The sequence below is a fragment of the Mobula hypostoma genome, chromosome 22 (assembly GCF_963921235.1).
Source record: "Mobula hypostoma chromosome 22, sMobHyp1.1, whole genome shotgun sequence".
NCBI lineage: Eukaryota > Metazoa > Chordata > Chondrichthyes > Myliobatiformes > Myliobatidae > Mobula > Mobula hypostoma.
This window is the reverse complement of record NC_086118.1, coordinates 34,779,052-34,801,432: the sequence shown is the minus strand read 5'-3', so window position 1 is coordinate 34,801,432 and position 22,381 is coordinate 34,779,052. Positions and strand designations below refer to the sequence as shown.

The 22,381-nt window shown below is 38.2% G+C and overlaps 1 protein-coding gene across 2 annotated transcripts in view; it reads left to right on the top strand.

Moving 5' to 3' along the window:
- The window catches only part of abca5 (ATP-binding cassette, sub-family A (ABC1), member 5), a 97,477-nt gene that overhangs the window by 69,013 nt on the left and 6,083 nt on the right, over nucleotides 1–22,381 (top strand). For both annotated transcript variants that reach the window (XM_063074444.1, XM_063074443.1), the window contains exons 21-34: nucleotides 712–839; nucleotides 2,442–2,582; nucleotides 6,996–7,109; nucleotides 8,803–8,973; nucleotides 10,123–10,236; nucleotides 12,916–13,053; nucleotides 14,161–14,247; nucleotides 15,597–15,688; nucleotides 16,103–16,223; nucleotides 17,508–17,637; nucleotides 18,081–18,172; nucleotides 18,929–19,104; nucleotides 19,362–19,437; nucleotides 19,978–20,072. In XM_063074444.1, the coding sequence (XP_062930514.1) occupies nucleotides 712–839; nucleotides 2,442–2,582; nucleotides 6,996–7,109; nucleotides 8,803–8,973; nucleotides 10,123–10,236; nucleotides 12,916–13,053; nucleotides 14,161–14,247; nucleotides 15,597–15,688; nucleotides 16,103–16,223; nucleotides 17,508–17,637; nucleotides 18,081–18,172; nucleotides 18,929–19,104; nucleotides 19,362–19,437; nucleotides 19,978–20,072 (1,675 nt within the window). The remainder of the gene's footprint in view (nucleotides 1–711; nucleotides 840–2,441; nucleotides 2,583–6,995; nucleotides 7,110–8,802; nucleotides 8,974–10,122; nucleotides 10,237–12,915; nucleotides 13,054–14,160; nucleotides 14,248–15,596; nucleotides 15,689–16,102; nucleotides 16,224–17,507; nucleotides 17,638–18,080; nucleotides 18,173–18,928; nucleotides 19,105–19,361; nucleotides 19,438–19,977; nucleotides 20,073–22,381) is intronic.

The following is a 22,381-nucleotide window of genomic DNA, read 5'->3' as shown; positions in this document are numbered from 1 at the left end:
GTAATAAGTTGAACTGATTGCCAGCAATAAAATTCTAAACACTACATTAACTTACCAATACATTTCATTGTAAGTGCGCCTCTTTTCATTTTGTCATTCTTTATGTAATATTGGCAGGAATAATCAGATTATTTGCTATCCAACCATTTGGAAATTCTATTGATTTGGCATCTTAGTTCGTAGATGACATTTGCTGCACTTCTTCCAGTTGCTGGGACTCTAGAACCCATGCTTCCCTTAAACTTACTATGTTGACTAGGATAACATTAAAAAAATGAAAATGTATTGGGGTATTAATAGTTTGCTAACTTGTCACTAACAAAGTAGGAGGTTTTACTCTAAGCAGTTTTTCTCACAGCAGAGCCACAATTTTCAAGGAAAATCTAAATTGTCTAGTCTGTTGCTCTATTAACAAACTAGAGCAACCTGTAATATGGTAGAAATTTGTAATATGGTAGGAATCATTAGTATCTTAAGCTTTAAATTTAGCTATACGTAGCATTAAGGGTCAATGCAAAAGCTCTGGATATATTGAGAGAAAATCATAACAAAAGTTCTTCTGAGGTAACAGGTATCCATTTGTAGTATCCAATGGGCATCCAAATGAAAACTTAAAAGTTTAAAAAATTCCTTCAGGAAGGTATTTGAACATGATTAATTAGAATTTGTCATTAATGCACTTTGTATGATTTTTTAAATATTCTATTTTAGATAGTAGTGTTGATCAACTTATCCATGGTTTGGAAGCTCAGAATGTGAAAGTGGAGTTGTTCAGTGAGAGCGAGTTCACAGATGTTGCTCCACATAATGCAGCAGTAAATGTGACGCTATCAGACGAGGTAATGGACTTGACTATAACCCTGATCATTGATTCTGGATATATTTGAGCCATGATTTACTTGCATTTATACTTAATGGAAACCTTGTTGAAAGATTGTTGTTTGATGACTCCACTTTTTTGGCAGGCATTTTAACACTGTGGCTCCGCAGGTTGAACAATATAAATACAACACGTTTAATTATGCACAATGTTTGTTTCAAATGAAGCAGTGCTGAAACGGGTCATGTCAATGAGGGGAAAAAACTCTTCCCTTGCAGTCCAGAAAGGTCATTTAATTCCATGATATGCTGCCTTGTAAAATTACTTTTGAAATCTGCTGTGACTCAGGCTGATGATTTCAGTTTTTCAAATTCTATAATTAAAGTACTCATTTGCTTTCTCTTACTTGTCAATTGTGCCTTTATTTGGTGTGTAGACAGTGTGTTGAGACAACAGGTTAAATTGGCATTTTCTTCCAAGCAAGCTTGTATGTAATCATATTATATAATTTTTATCATTTATATCTTTGGCCACGGGGGAGCATTGATGAAAGTGAATGCTGACACTTCACTTTTTAAATTGAATGGTTGGAAAATTTTCATGGAATTTATTCTATTATATAAAAAAAAGACTGTAAAAAGTTAAAATTTCATGCTGAATATATGAGAGATGCACTTTTGAATAATGACCTAGGAATGTGCTTCATCTTTTTTGTATTTGTATGTCTTATACACTGTCTGAAAGTCACAAATAGCAAGAGTTTTAAGTGTAAAGCCCACATAAACAGTGTAGTCAACATTGCTGATGTAACACCACACATTCAAAACAGTATCAGTATCAATATCAACACAGTACACGTTCTTGTAGTCATAACAGTGTAACACAGCATGACTATTGATTCATTCCTTACAGGGACATGGTGCTATATTTGTAGAGCTCTGCCAATTACAAGTGAGAGCTGCCAATGAGTGAGTGGATGCCGTGGTGGTTGTGGGGGGAGGGGCCAGGAAGATCAGAGGAACTTGACTAGCGAAGAACCATACCTTGAAGTAGGCAGCTTCTTCTGCAGGCCTTCCAGGTTCACATCAGGGTGCTCAGGGCATGAAATTGTCAGAGTGGTTTCTGAATGCGGAGTACTTTTTTAGTGTCCACTCTGTCAGTATCTGTAGGCTGAAGGAGAGGTAACTGATGCTGACATCTGCTTTCAGTTTTTTGTGTTGTATGGGAAGTCCTGATTACAGTGTTGGAAGAGTGTCCCAAGTATGGAATTTTGAATGACCTCGCTAATGGACATCAAAGCGTCAGATGTGGCAAAGATGCGCAGCTGCAACCTGATATGATCCTGAGGTTTGGAAATTGAAAGCCTGTGAATTGGAAAATCTTAACTCTGTGTAAATTTTCCAAGTGTGAAACTAGGATGGGGGGAAGGAAGAAATGTGTTGTCGCAAATGCAAATCCATCAAAAAGTGAGATGTTGCGCCCAGAAATGTGTGCATAGTTGCTCTGCTCTAGGAGAATTCAAGTTTTCATCTGTACAGCATTTCTTTTGGAACTATGCAGAAGAACTTTTAGCTGAATGTTTTTATAATGAACTTTTTTTGTTTCCTGTGCTTTTGTTCAGAAACGATATTCATTCACAGCAGTATTCAACAGCACCTTGGTTCACTCACTGCCAGTCTTGATTAATTTGATCAGTAATACGGTTCTCATTAGCGTAAATGGATCTAGAAGGATTCAAGCCTGGAGCAAACCATTCCATTTAGTAAGTTAAATGCAGACTTTGTTCTGTCATTCATTAATGTCATAGTTAATCTAATCTTTGACTTCACTCCCACTTTCCTGCCTGTTCAATATAACCCTTGATTCACCGATAATTCAGTTATCTTTCTCAGCCATAAATCTGTTCACTGACTTGATCCTCACACATCTCTAGGGTAGAAAATTGCAAAGGTCATGATTCTGAGAGAATACATTGTTTCTTATTTCTTTTTAAATGGCCAACCTTCTTGAAACAATGCCTCCTTGTTCTAGATAATCCCACATTGGGAATATCTTCTCAACATTGCAGCATTCAGGACTCATTGGTTTATTTAAGTATATGCAAGGAAACAACCCTGATACATCATTCTGGGATGATTTAAGACACTCAAATCTCAATGATTATTTTACCTGAGGAATAGGTGCATGAATATTCTCTAAAAATGTTCTGTTATTCTACACAAACGTCCGATAATGTAATGTTTTGGAAGTGTCAACTCTTAATTCTTTTAAATTACTCATGAGTTAGGGTGCTAATAAATGTTTTTCAAAAGGCCTCCATTCATGCCTAGACCAAACAGTGAACCTTAAGTATGTCTCCTGTATGAGTATGTCATTAAATAAGGAGATCATAACTGGTATACAGCAATCCACACTTCGAGGTGAGTGTTCCCGAGTTCAAATCTGGCCGGCTCCTTGGCACACTTTCCAACCATGCTCGGTTGAGCGTCGAGCTAGCAACTTGGCCTCATAAAACGCACAGCCAAACAAACAAACAAACACACACACACACCGCGCACATACATACGCACACACATACACACACACGCCCCACATGCACACCCACACACACACTCTATGAGAGGAACAACAATAATTTCGGGCCAAAACCCTTCATCATGAGTCCTGATGAAAGGATCAGCCCGAAATGTCTATTATTTATGTATCTCCATACCTGCTGAGTTCTTCCAGCATTTTGTATGTGTTAGTCTGGATTTCCAGCATCTGTAGAATCTCGTGTTTATTCCAACGTGATGATTCATAAACAAGGACACCCAGATCTCTCTATACAACAACATTCTAGTCTCTACCATTTAAGCAATATTTTGATTTCCTATTCTATCTGCCAAAGTGAATAACATTGCATTGAACAGCATCTGCCACAGTTTTACTCCATTACCTTCCAGATGCTTTGTGGGTTGCTTGTACCTGCTTTCGCATCAACTTTGCATTGCTTGAAAATTTGGCTACAATTGCATTAGTTTTGTTAGACTGTCATTAACATAGTTTGTAAACAGTTAAGATCCTTTCATGAAACTATCGTGACTGTGTTTAATATCCTGAATGTTCTACCATAATAGATCTTGTTAATGGTTTAAATGGTTTTGTTTATTATCAGGGAATTATACAGTATACAACCTGAAATACTTAGTTTTCAGAGACATCCACAAAAAAACAGAACCCCAAAAGAATGAACAGAATAATGTTGGAACCCCAAAGTCCTGTCTCCCCCACTTCCCTGTGCAAGCAGTGGCAAAGCATGAACCCATTAACCTCCTCTCTCCCCCACCCATTTCAGCAGAAAAGCATCAGTGCCCACCACCCACCAAGCAATAGTAAAGCACCCAAAGAGAGACCATGATCTGCAATCAACAAAAACTATTGTTTACCTGACAATTCAACATGCCACAGGCTCTCTGTCTCACTAACGAGGAATAGAGAGATGTCACCCATTTCGCCGCAAAAAGAGAGACCAACAGTTGCTGTTATGGTGTTGCAATCTGCCTCGTTGCTTTCTTTATTCCGAAATTCTCCAGCTTGAGATTTGGCAGCAAACTGTCCCCACCACTGAGAAAGGGAGAGACTGCAATTTCTCGACTCCAGAGACCTCTGTCCACACGTCTGCTGCAGCGAAATCCTGATGTTCCTTCTCCTGCAACGCCTCAGACGGCAACATCTTACAAGTCGCCCCTGGAGAATGTCGGAAAGCAGCTGGCTGGCGAGCTCCAGAAGCAGGAGCTCGTACGCCATAAATAACCGCAATTTTGAGTGCCGTTGCAGATCAGGGATCTCGATAGAACCCCAGTCACCTTGAAAAAAGGAAAAAGAGACATTAAAGAGAGGAATTTAAGCTGTTTCCACAGATGATTTGAAGAGGCAGCCACCTGGTGCCATCTTAACTTCTAATAAAAGTTTAATATTTTTCTCCTTTCTTGAATAGCGACAAAGTCATAGGGTTATACACCGTGGAAACAGACCCTTTGGCCCAACTTCTCCATGCTGACCAAGATGCCCCATCCAAGCTAGTCCCATTTGCCAGCATTTGTTGCATAATCTGCTCAATTTTTCCAATCCATGTTCTAAGACTCTAGGGCAGGCCAAGGATTTGTCAGTTTTGAATCTTGTTCCTTTGTCTAGTACATTTCCTTTATTGATATTTTGTTTAAAACTCCTCTTTTTTGCTCCCTGATTCAATTTCCTTATTCCCAATTATTTGTACTTTTATTTTTCTTGTCTTACATGTTTTCTTCCTTTTTTTTGCCATTCTTTGCTATTCTGAAAATTTACTTGTGCTTATCTTTGAAAATTGCCGTGTTCATAAATGTAATACTATCTTTATTTTTAGTCATGGATTGATCATCCTTTATATTGATGATTTATTTGTAATAAAACAAACAGAACCCAAATATTGACCTTTTCACCCTTTTTCAAGAAAAATCCACTTGGGAAATGATAGACTATTTTGGAAAATATCAGATGGCTGAAATAGCATTTTGAATCCTAGTTTTTTCTGGAAACTAATTAGAAAAGGAAATGCAACACACACAAGATGCTGGAAGAACTCAGCAAACCAGGCAGCATCTATGAAAAAGAGTAAACAGTCGATGTTTTGGGTTGAAATCCTTCATCAGGACTGGAAAGAATGAGGAGAAGTCAGAATATGAAGGTGGGAGGAGGGGAGGAAAAAGTACAAGGTGGTAGATGATAGGTGAAACCAGGAGAAGGGGAGGGAGTGAAGTAATGAACTGGGAAGTTGATTGATGAAAGAAATGAAGGAGGAGGGGGAGTCTGTCTGGAGAGCATAGAAGACCATAGAAGAATGGGAAGGAGTAGGAGGACTACTAGAGGGAGGTGATGGGTAGGTGAGGAGATAAGGTGAGAGGGAAACATGAATGGGGGGGTGCAATTAACTGAAGTTTGAGAAGTCTATGTTCATGCTATCAGGTTAGAGGCTACCCAGGTGAAATATAAGGTGTTGTCCTCTAACCTGAGTGTGGCCTCGTGCAGCAGTAGAGGAGGCAATGGACTGGCATGTTGGAATGTGAATGGGAAGTAAAATAGAAATGGATGGCTACCGGGAAATCCTATGTGGACAAGTGAGTTGCATAGGGAGCGACCCCTGCAGAAAGTGAGGGGGTGGGAAAGATGTGCTAGAAAGAAATCCTGTTGCAGATGCAGAAAGTTATGGAGAATTATGTGCTGGACACGAAGGCTACTGTGATGATAGGTAAGAACAAGAGGAACCCTATCCCTAGTGTGACGGAGGGAGGATGGGTGAGAGCAAACATGCGCAAAATGGAAGAGATGCTGGTGAGTGCAGCATTGTTGGTGGAGGAAGGAAAGACCCTTTGTTTGAAGGGTTCTGCAATGAAAAGCCTCATCCTGATAGGAGATGTGGTGGAGACAGAGGTACTGAGAAAAGGGGTTGGCATTTTTAGAAGTGATATGGTGGGAAGAGGTATAGTCTAGATAGTTGTGAGAATCGGTGGGTTTATAAAAGATATCAGTAGATAGACTGTCTCCAGAGATGGAAACAGAGATCAAGAAAGGGGAGGGAGGTGATGGGAATAGACCAAGTGAGTTTGAGGGCAGGGTGGAAACTGGAGGCAAAGCTGATGAAGTCAACAAGCTCAGTATGGGTGCAGGAAGCAGCACTAAATCAGTCATCAGTGTAACGTAGGAAGAATTAGGGAGCGATACCTATGTAGGCTTGGAACATAGCCGACAAAAAGGCAGGCATAGTTGAGACACGCGAGTGTCAAAACCTTTGGTTTGAAATATCTTATTTAAATATCTGCTCCTGCTTTTCATCTGCTTTCCAAGTCCATTTAAGCCAGTTCTGTGTACTTAATAATTGCTTTTAAGTTTAAGGCACATTTTTCAGACCTATCCTTCTGATGCGACGTAAATGTAAAGAGAATGATTTTACTTTGATTTGCATTAAATTATCCTAAACTGTTATCAATTATCCTAAGCTGTTATACAATTATCCTAAACTGTTTATCAAATGATTGGTGTTATAGACAAATTATTGATTACTGTATACCTTATGATATTTTAGATCGCTGGTAAACATTACTGTATAAATTCACCTTGAACTAAGTGCAGATATTTTATTTTTGCCTGATACTTTTAGACAATTACTGATACAGACTTCAAGGAAAAGGTTTATATGGCTTTGACAGTTTTGGGATTTTTGTCAGCGGCTTTACCAGGATGCTACACCATGGATAATTCAAGAGATCGTGAGGTAATGAGCTGACTCCATCAGTAACAAATGTATTAGTTTGGTTTAATGAACGATGGGATGAAGTTTACTGTCTCTGGGGAAAATACTGTTAAATGTTGTTTAAAGGACAAATTGAAGGAAATTTAAAGTTGTTACTAAGCTATAAGTTTTGTGTATACATTGATCTTGCACCAGAGATACCATTCCATCCAGTATCAAGTATTTGAATATTACATTATTGAGTTAATACATTGTTGAACCAGAGATCACCATTTTAGTATAAGAGCCAAGATTCATGATAGAGATGAGAAGAAATTTCTTCACCCAGAGGGTAGTGAATTTGTGGAATTCTGAAGTGAAGCAAGCACTTACATCCTGAGTACTGACAGCACAAATCTTTTGGATAGAAAGGAAATCAGAAAAAGTGGCATTGTTCAGGGAAGTGATCCCATAATGGAAAAAAAATCAAGCATGATCTTATCGATTAGTGAAGCAGGGTTTAGGTGTTAAATGCGGTCCTGATTCCACCTCTCATGTTCTGCGCAGTTATGCAGTGGTTAGTGGTGCTATTTTACAGCTCAAACTGGAGGGATTGTGCTGGTTGGTAGGTTAGTTGATATTTTCAAATTAATCCTAATGTAAGTGGCTGGTGGGAGAAGTGGTGTGCAGGGTTCGGAAGTTGTAGAGTGGTGTTGTATGGCATCAGGCTGAAAGATCAGGTTACTGAGAGACAAATGAGGGAATCAGATTACTAGGGCATAGATGATGGGATAAATAACCTCCCACGGCAAAGGAAATTTGGAAATGATGGCTGCAGGAAATAATATCATTTGCAGACAAGATGCAGATATTGGAATCTGGAGCAGCAAACAGTCTGTTGGAGGAACACTGGGATCGAGCAGCATCTGTAATGTGGGGTGGTGTGGGGATGGGGGAATGAATCGTCAACATCTTTGGTCAAAGTCCTGCGTCACACCCTGATGTAGTGTTTCAACCTGAAAGATCAACAATTCATTCCTCTCCTATAGATGCTGCTTGACCTACTGAGTTCTTCCACAGTAGTGATATAATCTGATCTGAAACATTAATGTGGATGACAGACTACATTAGGTATTTTAGACAGTATTAGAATTTTTAATGTTTTTGATACATTCACAAGCCTTTCATGTTGGTTCTTTTGTTCTTAATATAGCAATTGTATCCAAACTAGAGGAGTTTCATCTGAGAGAATCAATAAGGTGTAATTTGATAGTGGAAGTGTCAATATTCTGATTTTGAAAATTATCTTGCTCCATTATTATCCAGATAATTGTACTTGCTCTGCTGATTTTATAACAAGCATATTTAGTCAATGTATGTTTCCATTGGAATTTTGATGCAAGCACTGAAGATCCTGATGTTGAATGGCAAGCATCAGTTATTTTATATTGTGTACCATTTTTTGTTGGGAATTTTAATATTTCAGTTGAAGGGAATATTAGCAGATCAAATCAAATAATAATTTAAGTCCTAATGAAAGAATATGAGAATATTAGAGAAGTAAAATATTTGTGTAGGACCTATCTAATCACAATAATTTTGGGAGCAAGGAAACAGCTGTGTTTAAGTCATTGAGTTCGCCTGAATATTATCAGTGATTTTATTAAATTGGATTGATTACTGACACTTTGAGTTTGACTTGTCTGGAGTAACTCAAACCTGTATTTGTTTGTAGATCAAATCTCGCTCTCTACTCCGGATATCTGGTCTTTTTCCATCTGCATACTGGTGTGGCTATGCCTTGGTGGATATTCCTACTTACTTCATCATACTTGTATTCATGCTTGGCTTTGTGATTGCATTTAATTCCACATTTCTGCTTCATGCGGGTGCTATAATTTCCATGGTAAGTAAAATAATTCATATTGTAATTTTTTATGGAATGATCAAACACTCACTGAAATATACACTTAAAATTAATTTAAATATGGATTCTAGTCCTTTTAAAAATAAGCAATTTATATGGATTAGATTGGACTCCAGTAGATAACGAGCTGAGAATTTGCAAAGTGGATAAGGCAGTATACTAAATCTTTGAATTCTACAATGTTTTGTACTGATATGAAAACTGATACTAAAGAAAATGAATTAGTGCTAATGTTAACACAGCAGTGGGTTGTATATATGAAGATTAATAACACGATTAAATAAGATAACTGCTTTGAAATATAGACTATGACTGCAGAATAACGTATTGAAATAAAACAATATTAGACCTTTTTTGTCAAATCATCCAATAATCTAAAATAACAAAAGAAAAATATGCCAAATTCTAAAACCTGATTTGATTTTCGAATATCCATAGGGAAAGAAAGCTTAATATCCTCACTCAGTTTCGTGCCCAAGTACAATCCAAAATAGTGCAGATTTTAACATGGGGTCTGGGGCAGTGGCAGGGAGAAGGTCAAGGTGGGTGTGGGCTCATGAGGGAGTGTTTGTAAGAGAGAGAGGAATTATTTGGTTGTTCAAGATAAAACATTAAGGGACATTTTAAATCTAACCTCTTGCTTACTCTCCTGAAGACAATCCACTTGGAATCAAAATTTATGATGTAGCAGGCAGTGGTGGGTATCAAAAACAGATGCATTGATATTGTCAGGCAAGGTAAAGATCAGAAGGACAAGAAAGATTAGAGCCCATAATCAAGACACTGGATACTGAGAAAGCCCTGTGATGCGCTTATGGATCTAAAGGGAGTAATTCTGCTCGAGCTGGTATACAAGGAGCCTGTTTTACAGGAATGAGTTAAAGCTACTGAGTCTCTAACATGGTTAAAAAGGAAGCTGAGAGGCTCTTTGGGTTATAGCTTTCCCATTCAACTTATGCTGATGTATCTCCACAGCCTGCATTCTTTCATTTAACTGTTGACTCTGACACTCTTTTACAGTTTAATAATAAGAAACTTGAATGTAAATTCATGCATTACTTAACAAAGCCCTGTAAACAGCCACAATAAACAGTTATTTTTGCTTCCTTAATTTCTCTTGATTTACAGATGCTATGTCTGATTGGCTGGGCTGCAGCAATGACGCTCTTCTGCTATGCCTATTCCTTCAGGTTTGAACGAATACAGTCTTCTCGAGATTTTTTTATGATCTCTTCAGTTATGGTAAGTTAAGTATAGAAATAGAATGACAACCGTGGCCTAGACTTTATGAATGCTGGTGAAACCACCTGGAGGAAAGCTCCACATAAAAGTTAATGTTCTCATAATTGCTGTCACATAAGGAAGTCTATAGTGTCCAGCAATGCTTGTGTCATTAAGCTAGTTATATAAAATTCATAGAATCACCAAATGAGAAGCAGAATGTTCTGTTAATATTTTAAATATTTATAATTTAAAAGTGGAAAAAATGAGATTTACCATGCCATAAAACTTCATTTTTTGTTGCAAATGTGTAGTAATGAGTGGTAAACCAGTAGCCTGCTGGAGATTAGTTACCCTTCACCCTCCCCCACCTGGCTCCATTTGCCTAGATTTTCTTTCGTTTCTTATATTTCCATCTATCACCCACCAGCTTCTGTCTCAACGCAATCCCCTCTCTCCTACCTGGCTCATTCTCCCCACTGTCCTTCTTTACCTTTGGTTCCACTCATCACCTTCTAGAATCTGTCTCACCCCTCCCTCATGCTAATTTTTAGTAGATAGATTCTCTCTACCTTTTTAGTTCTGATGAAATCTCAACCTGAAATGTCAACCATCCTTTTGCCTCAACAGATGCTACTTAACCCGTTAAGTTATTCCAGTAGTTTATCTTTTCCAGATTCCAGCATTTGCTGGCTTAGAATATTTGGGGGTAGTTTGGGTTTGACTAGGGTGCAGCATATTTTAGCACAGCATCCAGTCACTGAGGAGTGTGTAACTCAGAGGTGAGGACACATGCTTTTTCTGGAGATAAGCTCCATAGCTGCAAAGTTGCTCAGTTAAGAGGTACAAGAGAATGTGACTTCAAAGATGGTATCCAGAATGTGGTTTCAAAGGAGCCGCAATCCTTCCACCTGCGTCACAGACTCTGGATGAGAAATCCATCACTCAGGGAACAGTGAATCTCTGGAAATCTCTATTCTCTAGGTTCATTATTTTCAAAATAGAATAATATATTTTTGGATAAGAAAATAATTAAACAAAATGAGTGAGTGAAGAAAAGATTCAAATCTCACAGAAGAAATATCTCAGCTCTGTCCTGAATGAATGATCCCTTTGACAGTTATCCTTGAATTTAGAGACCCCATTCAGGGTGATGAAAACCACTTTAAAAAAAAATAGTATATTTCGAAGAGTATCCTCATTCTTCTAATGTAAGAAATTATAGACCTATTTAGTTTTATCTGTCTTCATACAGTATATCCACCATTCCAGGAATCAAGTCTAATGACTCTTTTTTCCGTTTTCTTCATCAGAACCTGGAAGTTTGCTACGTAGTAATAGGAACAGTATATAATTTAACTACTCAGTTAGACCATGTAATAAAGCAAGCATTTTCAGGATTGTTTAGAGCAGGAGTGATAATCAACACCTCTAACTCTTGAATTTGGCTTATTTTCTTGATTCTGGTGGACAAGTATGCAAAATACAGTCTGCAGCAGAGGATCAAATCATTGTGAACAACTTTTGAGATTTATGTGCAGTACTGTGCAAAAGTCTTAGGCACATATATATAGCTAGGGTGCCTAAGACTTTTGCATAGTATTGTGGTAATTTTATGTATTGCACTGTACTGCTGTCCCCCCAAAAAAACACATTTCATAACTTATGTGAATGATGATAAACCTGATTCTGACATGGGTCTCTACTGTGGACTGAGAGTTGGAAGGGGCAAGGAGAGCAGAATTATGGTTGGATGAGGGGAAGGGAGAGGGGAGGGAGCAGGAAGCACCAGAGATATTTTGTAATGATGAATAAACTTATTATTTGGAATTATGTGACCTTGCCAGGTGTCTCAAGAGTAGGTGTATCTACACCCACGCCGCCCCTTGGTTCTAGCATTCCTTCACTACCAGCTGTCCCTCATGCTTCCTGTGGGACTCCACCCTCATTATTCCCAACATTCTTTGCTCCCACTAGATTTACAAAATCTTTTTCTGCTTCACATTGACAAATACAGTAGAAAGAAGAAGCAAAAAGCCCTTAACTCCAAGTGGAGTCATCGGGCTGCTGTCATGACGGCATTTCTTTTAGCAGGCTTTCTTATTTTTACGAGGTCGAGTTGCTAGCTCAACGCCCAACCCAGCACAGATGGAAAGCGTGCAAGGGAGCCGGCTGGATTTGAACTCCGAAGCCTTCACTCCAATGTCCTGCCCTGTTGCCACTACGCCACCAGCCAGCCTTGACAAATAGATAGATAGATATACTTTATTAATCCCGAGGGAAATTTGGTTTCATTACAGCCGCACCAACCAAGAATAGAGCGTAAATATAGCAATACAAAAACCACAAACAATCAAACAACAAAATGCAAATACAGTACCGTGCAAAAATCTTAGGCACCCTAGCTACATATATGTGCCTAAGACTTTGCATAGTACTGTAGTTACTATCATTTTTACAGTACAGTTATGACAAACACTTGGATATTTTTCCTATCAGTAACAGTACAAATTCCAGGTCAAAGATGGATATTGGTGTTTATTTTCCAGTTGTTCCAATAAATCAATGTTTAATAATTCTATTTTGGGGATTTAAAATTGTGTGATCATTCTTGGTTAATTGGGTAGTGACAGACATTACCAAAAACTCAGTTTTCAGTTAACTTTCGCTCTGTTTGATGCTGTGTTTGTTTTCTTGTAGATCAATATAGCTTCAGTCAGTCTAGTATTTATAGTCCGGCTAATACTAAAAGAAACGGCTGCCACCATTCTGCACTCCATTTTCTCAGTCTTCATTCCACCTTACGTAATTACAGGGTGTCTACACTTCACAGCCAAAGTAAGTTATTTCATTTTAATGTCTGTAATTTCTGTCCGATGGCATGTTCCTTTCTTACCATATTGTGGGAAAAGTGTAACTTTGCCACATTGAAGGAAAATCTCAAAATATATTAGTCAATAGCACTAGCGGGAAGGACTGAAAATATCTAAGGCACTCTTCTTCTGGTCATTAGGAAGGTTAAGCACATTACACTTTAATCAAACAACAACACATATGAGGAGAAAACAACCTTTTGATTAGGAGGCATGTGCAAGGGAAATTATGCCAATTGCTGTGTGGGTGGATTTCTGAGAGTTACAAGGAGGTCTAACAGTTTAATAATATGGGTCCCCTTTTTTTAGTGAGAGCCTTTAAGACTATTGGTCACTTGTGACTGATTCCACTTCATCGGTAAATTGAGACCATAGCTGAATAACACATTACACACCATTTCAAACTGAGCCACTATGTCCTTTCAATATAGTCCTTGTAACTTGAAATCAACTGCATTTTTTTCCTGGGAAAATAAACAAATTTTCACTTTGATTTTGTTTAATATTTTGGTTAAGAGAATAAAGCCAAACTGAATCTGGTGCTTCAAAGATGTACACCATGGGAGCCAATTTGTAAAAGTCTGAAATGCAAGGGTCTTCACTAATCTGAATTGAAATAATTGAATGGACTTTGCCTTCTATCGCAAAATTAGATCATTTTTAAGAATTAGCAATCAAAAATAAGATGGGTATTTTACAGTAAAAACACACATACCTGACAGCAATAGCAACAACAAATAAATGTCAATCAAATAATTGCTGGTTGGCAGTAACCATGGATCTGGGTGCAAACACTTTGTGCATAAAGAAAAAAATGTAAACTGAAAATTAGTACTGATTAAGCTGGGGAACAGTATTTAGGTGAAGCCCAAAATGACTTATTGCTAAATGATCTTTCAATTAGACCTCATTTATTGTGCAATATCTGATTGCTATATTCAAGAAACAATCACATTTAAATGTTTGTATTTTTGAAATGTTAGTATATGTGTAGAGTTATTTTGATTCCATTTATTCTATGCCTTTTTAAATTGGCAACATCAAAGGTCTTCAATGTAAATTGAACACACAGGTATTTCTGGATCACAAGGATGAGTCCAACCCAACTTTAGGAACATACCTGCAGTGGGAAAAGAACATCTTGATAACTATCATCTCGGTAAGTAGTAATTTCTAACCACTAAAGTGAATGTAAATGCCAAATACAGATTTGTCTCTTAAAAATCAGAACTGTAAACATGTTACGAACATAAGAGGGAACAGAGAATTTAAAGTTCAAAGTAAATTTATTATCATAGTACATATTCGTCACCATATACAACCCTGAGATTCATTTTTTTTGGGCATACTCAATAAATCCATAATAGAATAATAACCATAATAGAATCAATGAAAGACCATACCAACTAGGGCATTCAACCTATGTGCAAATCACAAACTGTGGAAACACAAAAGGAAATAATAATAATAAATAAATAAGCAATAAATATTGAAATGAGATGAAAAGTCCTTGAAAATGAGTCCATAGGTTGTGGGAACATTTCAATGATGGGGCAAGTGAAGTTAGCCCCTTTGGTTCAAGAACCTGATGGTTGAGGGGTAATAACTGTTCCTGAACCTGGTGGTGAGAGTTCGGAGGCTTCTTTACCACCTTCATGACGGCAGCAGTGAGAAGCGAGCATAAACTGGGTGGTGGGCGTCCCTGATAATGAATGCTGCTTACCTGCAACAATGCTTCATGTAAATGTGCTCATAGGGGAGGGCTTTCCTTGTGATGGAGTAGGCCATATCTACTACTTTTTGTAGGATTTTCTGTTCAAGAGCATTGGTGGTTCCATACTAGGCTGTGATGCAGCTAGTCAATATACTCTCCACCACACATCTATAGAAGTTTGTCAAAGTTTTAGATGTCATGCTAAATCTTGCAAACTCCTAAAGGAGTAGAGGCACTGCCATGCTTTCTTCATAATTGCACTTATGTGCTGGGCCCAGGCCAGGTTCTGCAAAATGATAACAGCAATAACGGCTTTTGGCAAAGTTCTTGCCTTGAGTAATGTGGGTATTTGATGAGAGAGTCTTATAAAGTACATGAGTCTTTTATTTCCTTTTTTATCTGTGTGCCTAGAAGCACTGCAGTGGTAAGAGACACAGTGTGATTGGAGTAAATATGCTCTTATTGGAACAATGAGCTTACTTGTATCTTGAATTCATTCTGTTAGGCTGCTGTGTGGGGATTGATCCTTCATGAGATCATTGGTCAATGGCTTCTGATTGAAGTGACAAGGTAATAGTAGTCCAAGAAGAGAGAGACATTAGTTCTAATGTTGAGGATAATCTGATGCACACAAGTCACTATGACATAAATATTAATTGGTGCAACTAGGTGCTTAAGAGCATTTTATTCTTCAAGCGTTGCATCTTTCCAGCAGTTTATAAAATTAATGAGATAATACAGAAACTGCAGTTTTGCTCATTGTTCAAGTGAAATTATTTTGTTCTGTGTTTTAGCCTTACATTCAATGCATAGTTCTGCTATTTGTACTACGTCGACTAGAACAGATTCATGGAGGAAAAGCACTTCAAGCAGATACATGTTGCAGGTTTGTCAGCTTGATAGACTTTCTGAAAAATTATTTTAAAATTGCGATCTTACTGTTTTTAAATGCATAAAAACTATTTTAGAAATAACTACGCGGTGTTTAAAAGCATTGGAAGGCAAACGATTCTAGGCTTCGTGAGACTAGAACATTGTTTGGAACATGAAAGCAGTTTGCAAATCTGTTGCTATTTGCAGCATTTTGGATTGGAGCCTATGCTTTAGTGGACTTGGAGAGGGCTATAGGCTCAGAAAAATACTGGGATGTGATCATATAGGAAGTTCTCTAAATATTAAACTAATTATTTTAGTTTCTAGAATATATGGGATCACAGTTCAACTTAGAATGTATTCCTTTTAAAAGGAATCTAGCATTATTTTTACTTCAAGAATATAGATGACTTTGCTTTCATTTTAGGATTTTTCCTTCAAAAAAGAAATTCAAACTCAATACAGTAGAACCTGAGAATGAGGATGCTGATGTCAAAGCAGAGAGGGCAAGGGTTCGACAGGCTTTAAATTGTCAGAGCTGCGAGGAGGTAATAAACTCTCTGTTTCCATGAGATAACAACTATGACTTTGTTTAAGATGCTGAAACTCCAATATCTGTTTGTTATTTTTGAAAATTGGATATTGACGTTTAGAATATCCTCTGATTTGTTTTGATGTATTTGCTGGAAAATTGTTGAGATTGTCAACTAGGTTTGATTTCCACTTTGGTCACAGCTGTAGTTCTGAACACACATTGCTCTACTTTTGATAAGAATATGTGGTGTCAAGTTTTTAAATATATTTGCAAACTGCAGAATTAAAGAAAATGTATATTTTCTTCAAAGATGGTGAGCATGCCTGTAACACATCTAAATGCCTTTGTCACATGTAGTTCCATTCGTCACTTGAAGTGCAATTATTTTGCCATGATCAATGTGTGTCTAGACTAACATTTGTAAATATTGTGAGAACTGTTATTAAAACTCTCACTATTATGATGCTGACAATCGTTCCTTTACAAATGTAAAATTGCAAACTAATTAAAAACTGAAGATTTATTTAATACTGGCAGGAAGAGCCAGCATTCGACTTAGAAGAAGTTTCTTTCAATTATCACATTGACAAGAGGACAAGTTGATGGGTAGCTTCAGTTGAGAGATGAGTAATCTCCCCTCCTGCAAAAATTCTCCAGAAACCCACTTTCACCAACCCAAGTTGGACCAAGTTCTTACCATTAATAACTATTGATCTTATCATTTATATATGTGTATTACTTAAAGATTATGCATTCCCTTAGTTTTGTAACTTCGCCCCCCCCCCCATCCAACAATCCTTTGTTGACCTTAGTTTTCCCCACTTAGGCCTTTTTTTGTTTCAACATTCTTCAGTCTCATTCACACCTGAATTTTCAGATATATCTAGATTTTGTGATTTTCTCCTTATTCCCATCCACCCTTGACTCTTGCCCCTCCTGAAGAAGTATTTCTCTGACCAAAATTTTACTCACCAGTTATTGTGTTCATTAAATTTTGGTACTACTATTGTAGTTCTGCTTTATTACATTATTTTAAAGCATTGTTTATTATACTAGAAACATTCTATAAATTAATTTTCTTGATTTGAAACAAAAAAGGATGGAGAAAATGTTTTTTGTTATATATAATATGAAAATTGGATGAGAAAAAGCTTTATGACATAATTTTAGAAATGGATGATGGCTTTTTTTTCCCATCTTTAGTTAGGCATATAAGTGGCAAGGATATGTATTTGCAAGTATAAACAGGACATTTCATTTAAGAGAAATAAAAATTCTTCTCCCTTTAATTTTGTAGAAACCAGCAATTGTGATCAGTAATATGCGTAAAGTTTACACAGGAAAGCTACAAGCGTGCAAATGGTTTTCAAAGAAAAAAAGTAAAAATACAGTGGCAATCAAAAATGTCTCGTTATGTGTAAGGAAAGGTAAATATACTTCATTGAACATGGAATAAACAGTCAAATATAGATCGCATAAAGCAATGAATAGCAACTAAAATCAAATCGGATGAAGGATTTTGATTTATGTCTTCCTTCCTCCTCTGCTCCCCCACCCCAAACACTGTCACCTAATATGGTTATTATTTAATTGCAGTTGAACCCTTATTTGCTTACAGCAATAGTTTAATTGTTGATTGAAAGATGCAGTGTATATTTTTGTCATCTACAGTATATCGACTTGAAGGTACATGAAGATTACTCAACACATTCTGTCAAACTGTGGGAGCTGCAGATAATATATATAAAGTTTTTTTTTTGGCATATTTTTCCAGAATACTCAAACTTCATACAAATAGTCTCATGCAAATTTAAATGTACTGCAGCAAAATGAATGAATGGCTCCCTTCTAGTCTTTTATTTCTTTGCAGGTGAAGTTCTGGGATTACTGGGCCCAAATGGTGCTGGGAAAAGCACTACGCTTTCTGTATTAACAGGAGATTTAGAACCATCAGCTGGCCAGGTACGTGTGGGACTCCAAAGTAAAGTAATTAAAATGTAGGGTGGGGCTGCAATCATGCAATTTCTTGTGTCTTTGGTGCCCCAAAATAAAATTGATCAGCATTGAAGCAAGAATGCTATTTTTGAAGCACAACTCAGTGGGCAATAAATTACAAGACTGGGAAGCAGCATTGCTTGCCTCCAAAAGCTTATAAGGCAGATTTTCTATTGCTCTGAAATTGCTGCCCACCTGCTACAGACCATTTTGTTCCGGCTGGGTGCTAGCATAAGGGCTGCCTTAGCACAGAAAGCCTGCTGCAATTGGAGCACAGCTTTGAAACAGAACGATGGCAGGACCAAGAAAAGGAAAGTCTTGAATTTATACTATATTGAATATTTCCCTTTCTCAGTAATACTTTATCCATGGGTGACCACTCTTCAAATGCGTCTTCCATGAACCCATTATGCAAATTGTCTTCAGTTGTCCAGAAGCAATCAAACTGAGCTTCAAGATAGCAATCAGGTCAGCTATATTTTCTGATGTGTGATCACCTAGGTCTTCAAGCAATCCACAACAAATTAACCTTTATCACTACCGCTACCCAATCTTTTCTCATTCCCATCTCCACACCTCTCATCTCACTTTTCCTCTCCACTATCAAACAATAATCATAAGTATTTTAAAGTTGATCAGTGCCCAAATAATATAAACCATTAGTAGAATTGTAGGCCAGTTACACTTCAGAACAGAAATAATTTTAAAATGGTTGTTTTGTAGGTATTGATGGGAGATTATTCAGCTGATGGTTTTCAGAGAGAAAGCTGTGCAGAGAATATTGGCTATTGTGCACAGGTGAACCCACTCTGGCCCAAGATCACTGTTCAAGAACACATGGAGATATATGCTGCTATCAAAGGACTTAGTAAAGAAGATGCAGCAAGTGCTATTAAACGGTAAGAAAACATCAGAAATTCAAAGTAAACACGACTATTTCCAAAAATTATTCACCTATAATCAAGTCTCTCGATGGGCTGAATGGCCTAATTCTGTTCCTATGTCTTGTGTCTTACAATAGATTTTCAAAAACTTTTTGCTATGCAGATTGTGTGAAGTACAAGTAAAGCTTCGATGGAAATATAACCTATATACAAATGTATTCCCTTTTAGAGTTGCTAGTCAACATTGAAATCAAGACTTTTTTTGTTTGCAGCATTATGAACGCACTTGATATGAAAGAGTATTTACAGAAACCAACAAAGCAAGTCTCCACTGGAATAAAGAGAAAAGTATGAACTGGTGATTTGAATGTGTCCAATCTTAGTTAATGAATTATATGTAGTACAGTGACACTGTACAGTAATCAAGACAACTGGACCCAGAAAATTATCCATTCAAATCTTCAATAAGATGACAGCCTTTAAGGTTTATGGTCCCAATGTGCTCTGTTAGAGAGCCATCTCTCCTCCTGTGTTTTAATCATTTTGTGTTTCTATGTTGCCCATTTGTGGTCTGGTCTGCCACGGGGTACTTTCTACTCTTCCCAACTTACTGCCATGAGTCACTGGAACTTTTACTGGTAGCAGTCCCATTTCAGTTATTCTTGAAGGATTTTAGTCATGGAGTCAAACATGATAGAAACAGAATCTTTGGCTATCCTAGTCCATGCCCTTCTACACTTCACATTCCCATCAATTTTACCGTTCACCCAATACAGGTGACAGTTTACAGTAATGTAACTAGTTAACATAAATTGTATATCTTTGTGATATGCAAGGAAAATGGAGCACCAAGAGGAAATTAACACTATTGTTTCTCTTGTTTTGAAGTTATGTTTTGCACTATGCATGCTGGGAAATCCTCAGATTGTGTTAATGGATGAACCATCGACAGGTATGGATCCGAAAGCTAAACAGTTCATGTGGTAAGTAGCAAAATTATTTAATTTCAAAAATGATATAGTGCACACAGTTGGAAATTAACACTGTCTACACTTGGCTGGATCATTCATCAGGCAGATCACCAGCTGTATGAATAACTGTTGGTGCTGGCCTTTACATCAAGACAGCTGACCAAAACAGCCCTCAGCAACTGTTCAGTTCCTGTTCTCCCACCAGCTGGTAAATCGTAGCCATGATGGCTGAGAGCTTAATCTCCTGGCCACTGTCAGTGATCTGCCTCCCCCTTCAATAGTCCAGGCTCCACCAAGAGTTTTATTTTTTGCATTTGGATCATTTAGAGATGAGGGACATCTGAGTGAAATGGAAAGGAATAACACACACAAGAAAGTCTGCAGATACTGGAAATCCACAGCAAAACACACAAAACGCTGGAGAAACTCGGCAGATCAGGCAGCATCTATGGGAAAAAAAAAGCAAATAGTCAACATTTTGGGCCGAGACCCTTCATCAAGACTGAGAGGAAGGGGGAGGGGAAAGAGGCTAGCTGGAAGGTGATAGCCACAGCAGGTGGGTGGGAAAGGTCAAAGGCTGGAGAAAAAAGAATCCGATAGGAGAGAATTGAGTGGACCATAGGAGAAAGGGAGGGAGGAGGGGACCCTTGGGGAAGTAATAGGCAGGTGAGGGGAAGTGAAAGGTCAGAGTGAGGGATAGAGGAAGGGGAGGGGGATTTGTTCACAGCAAGGAGAAATTGATTTTCATGCCGTCAGGTTGAAGTGTACCCGGATGGAATATTATGCGTTGCTCCTCCACCCTGAGGGTGGACTCATTTTGGCACAAGAGGAGGCCATGGATCAACCCATTGATACGGGAATGGGGATCAGAATTAAAATGTTTGGTCACTGGGAAGATCCGCCTGTGGCAGATGGAGTGGAGGCGCTCAAAGAAGCGGTCCCTCAACTTACGACAGGTCTCACCAATGTAGAGGAGGCTGCATTGAGAGCATCTGACACAGTTGATAAACCCGGCAGATTCACAGGTGAAGTGTTACCTGACCTGGGAGGACTGGTTGGGTTGAGGCCCTGAATGGAGGTATATGGGCAGATGTAATACTTAGGCTGCTTGTAGGGATAAGTGTCTGGAGGGAGATTAGTGGGAAAAAATGAATGGACAAGGGAATTGCAGAGGGAGCAATCCCTGCTGAAATTGACGGGGTGTGGAGATAAAGATATGTTTAGTGGTAGGATCCCTTTGGAGATGGCGGAAGTTGCAGACAATATTCTGTAGGATGTGGAGGCTGATGGGGTCGTAGGTAAGGACGAGAGGGACTCATCACTATTATGACAGCGGGAAGATGGGGTGAGCACGGATGTATGGGAAATGGAGCAGATGCAGGTGAGGGCAGCATTGATGGTAGAGGGAGGGAAACACCATTCTTTAAAGGAGGAGGACATCTCTGATGTCCTGAAATGGAAAACTGTGTCCTGGAAACAGCTGTGGCAGAGGTGAAGAAACTGAAAAAAAGGAATAGCGATTTTGCAGGAGATAGGGTGGGAAGATATACGGTTGAGATAACCATGAGAATTAGTAGGTTTACAAAAGATATCAGTTAACAGTTTGTCTCCAGTGATGGAGACTAGGCGATCAAGAAAGGTGGGGGAGGTGTCAGAGATGGACCAGTGAATTTAAGGACATAGTTGAGGAAGTTAGAGGCAAAGTTGATAAAATTGACAAACTCAGCAGGGGTGAATGAAGTTGTGCCATTGCCATCGTCAGTGTAGCAGAGGAAGAGTTGTGGAGTATAACTGGGAAAGGCTTTGAATGCAGACTGGGAAGGAATAAGACCATTCTGCTGTGGAAGGAATCTCAGAGGGGATGGTGGGGAAGGAATGTTAATTTTTAGTCTCATAATGGGGTGGGATTTTATGTTTATTTCTAAATATAAAATTCCTTTCAGGTGATTGACATGGAAAAGCTGAGTCTGCTTTTGGGATAGAGTCGGATTTAAAGCCACTCCCCACCCTACAAAAGGGACAGCCAGAGGACCAAGTGTAGTACATTAGTGCAAGCAGTTGACCTAGTCAGCCCAATATACAAACTCCCTGCTGACTTAGGGTACATCACAGGCCCAGCATTCCAAACTCCAGTCAGGCTTTTCAGTAAACAAGGAGTGAGTAGCATATTTAAAGATCTTTATCTGTAAGACATGCAGACCATTAAACATCTGTCTGTACATTATTGAATAATACTGAAACATTTGCCACTGCCTTTGAAATTATGAATGCAGCTGGATTTCCTTTAATTTGTGGGAGAAAAGTGGGTTCCTAAGAGGATC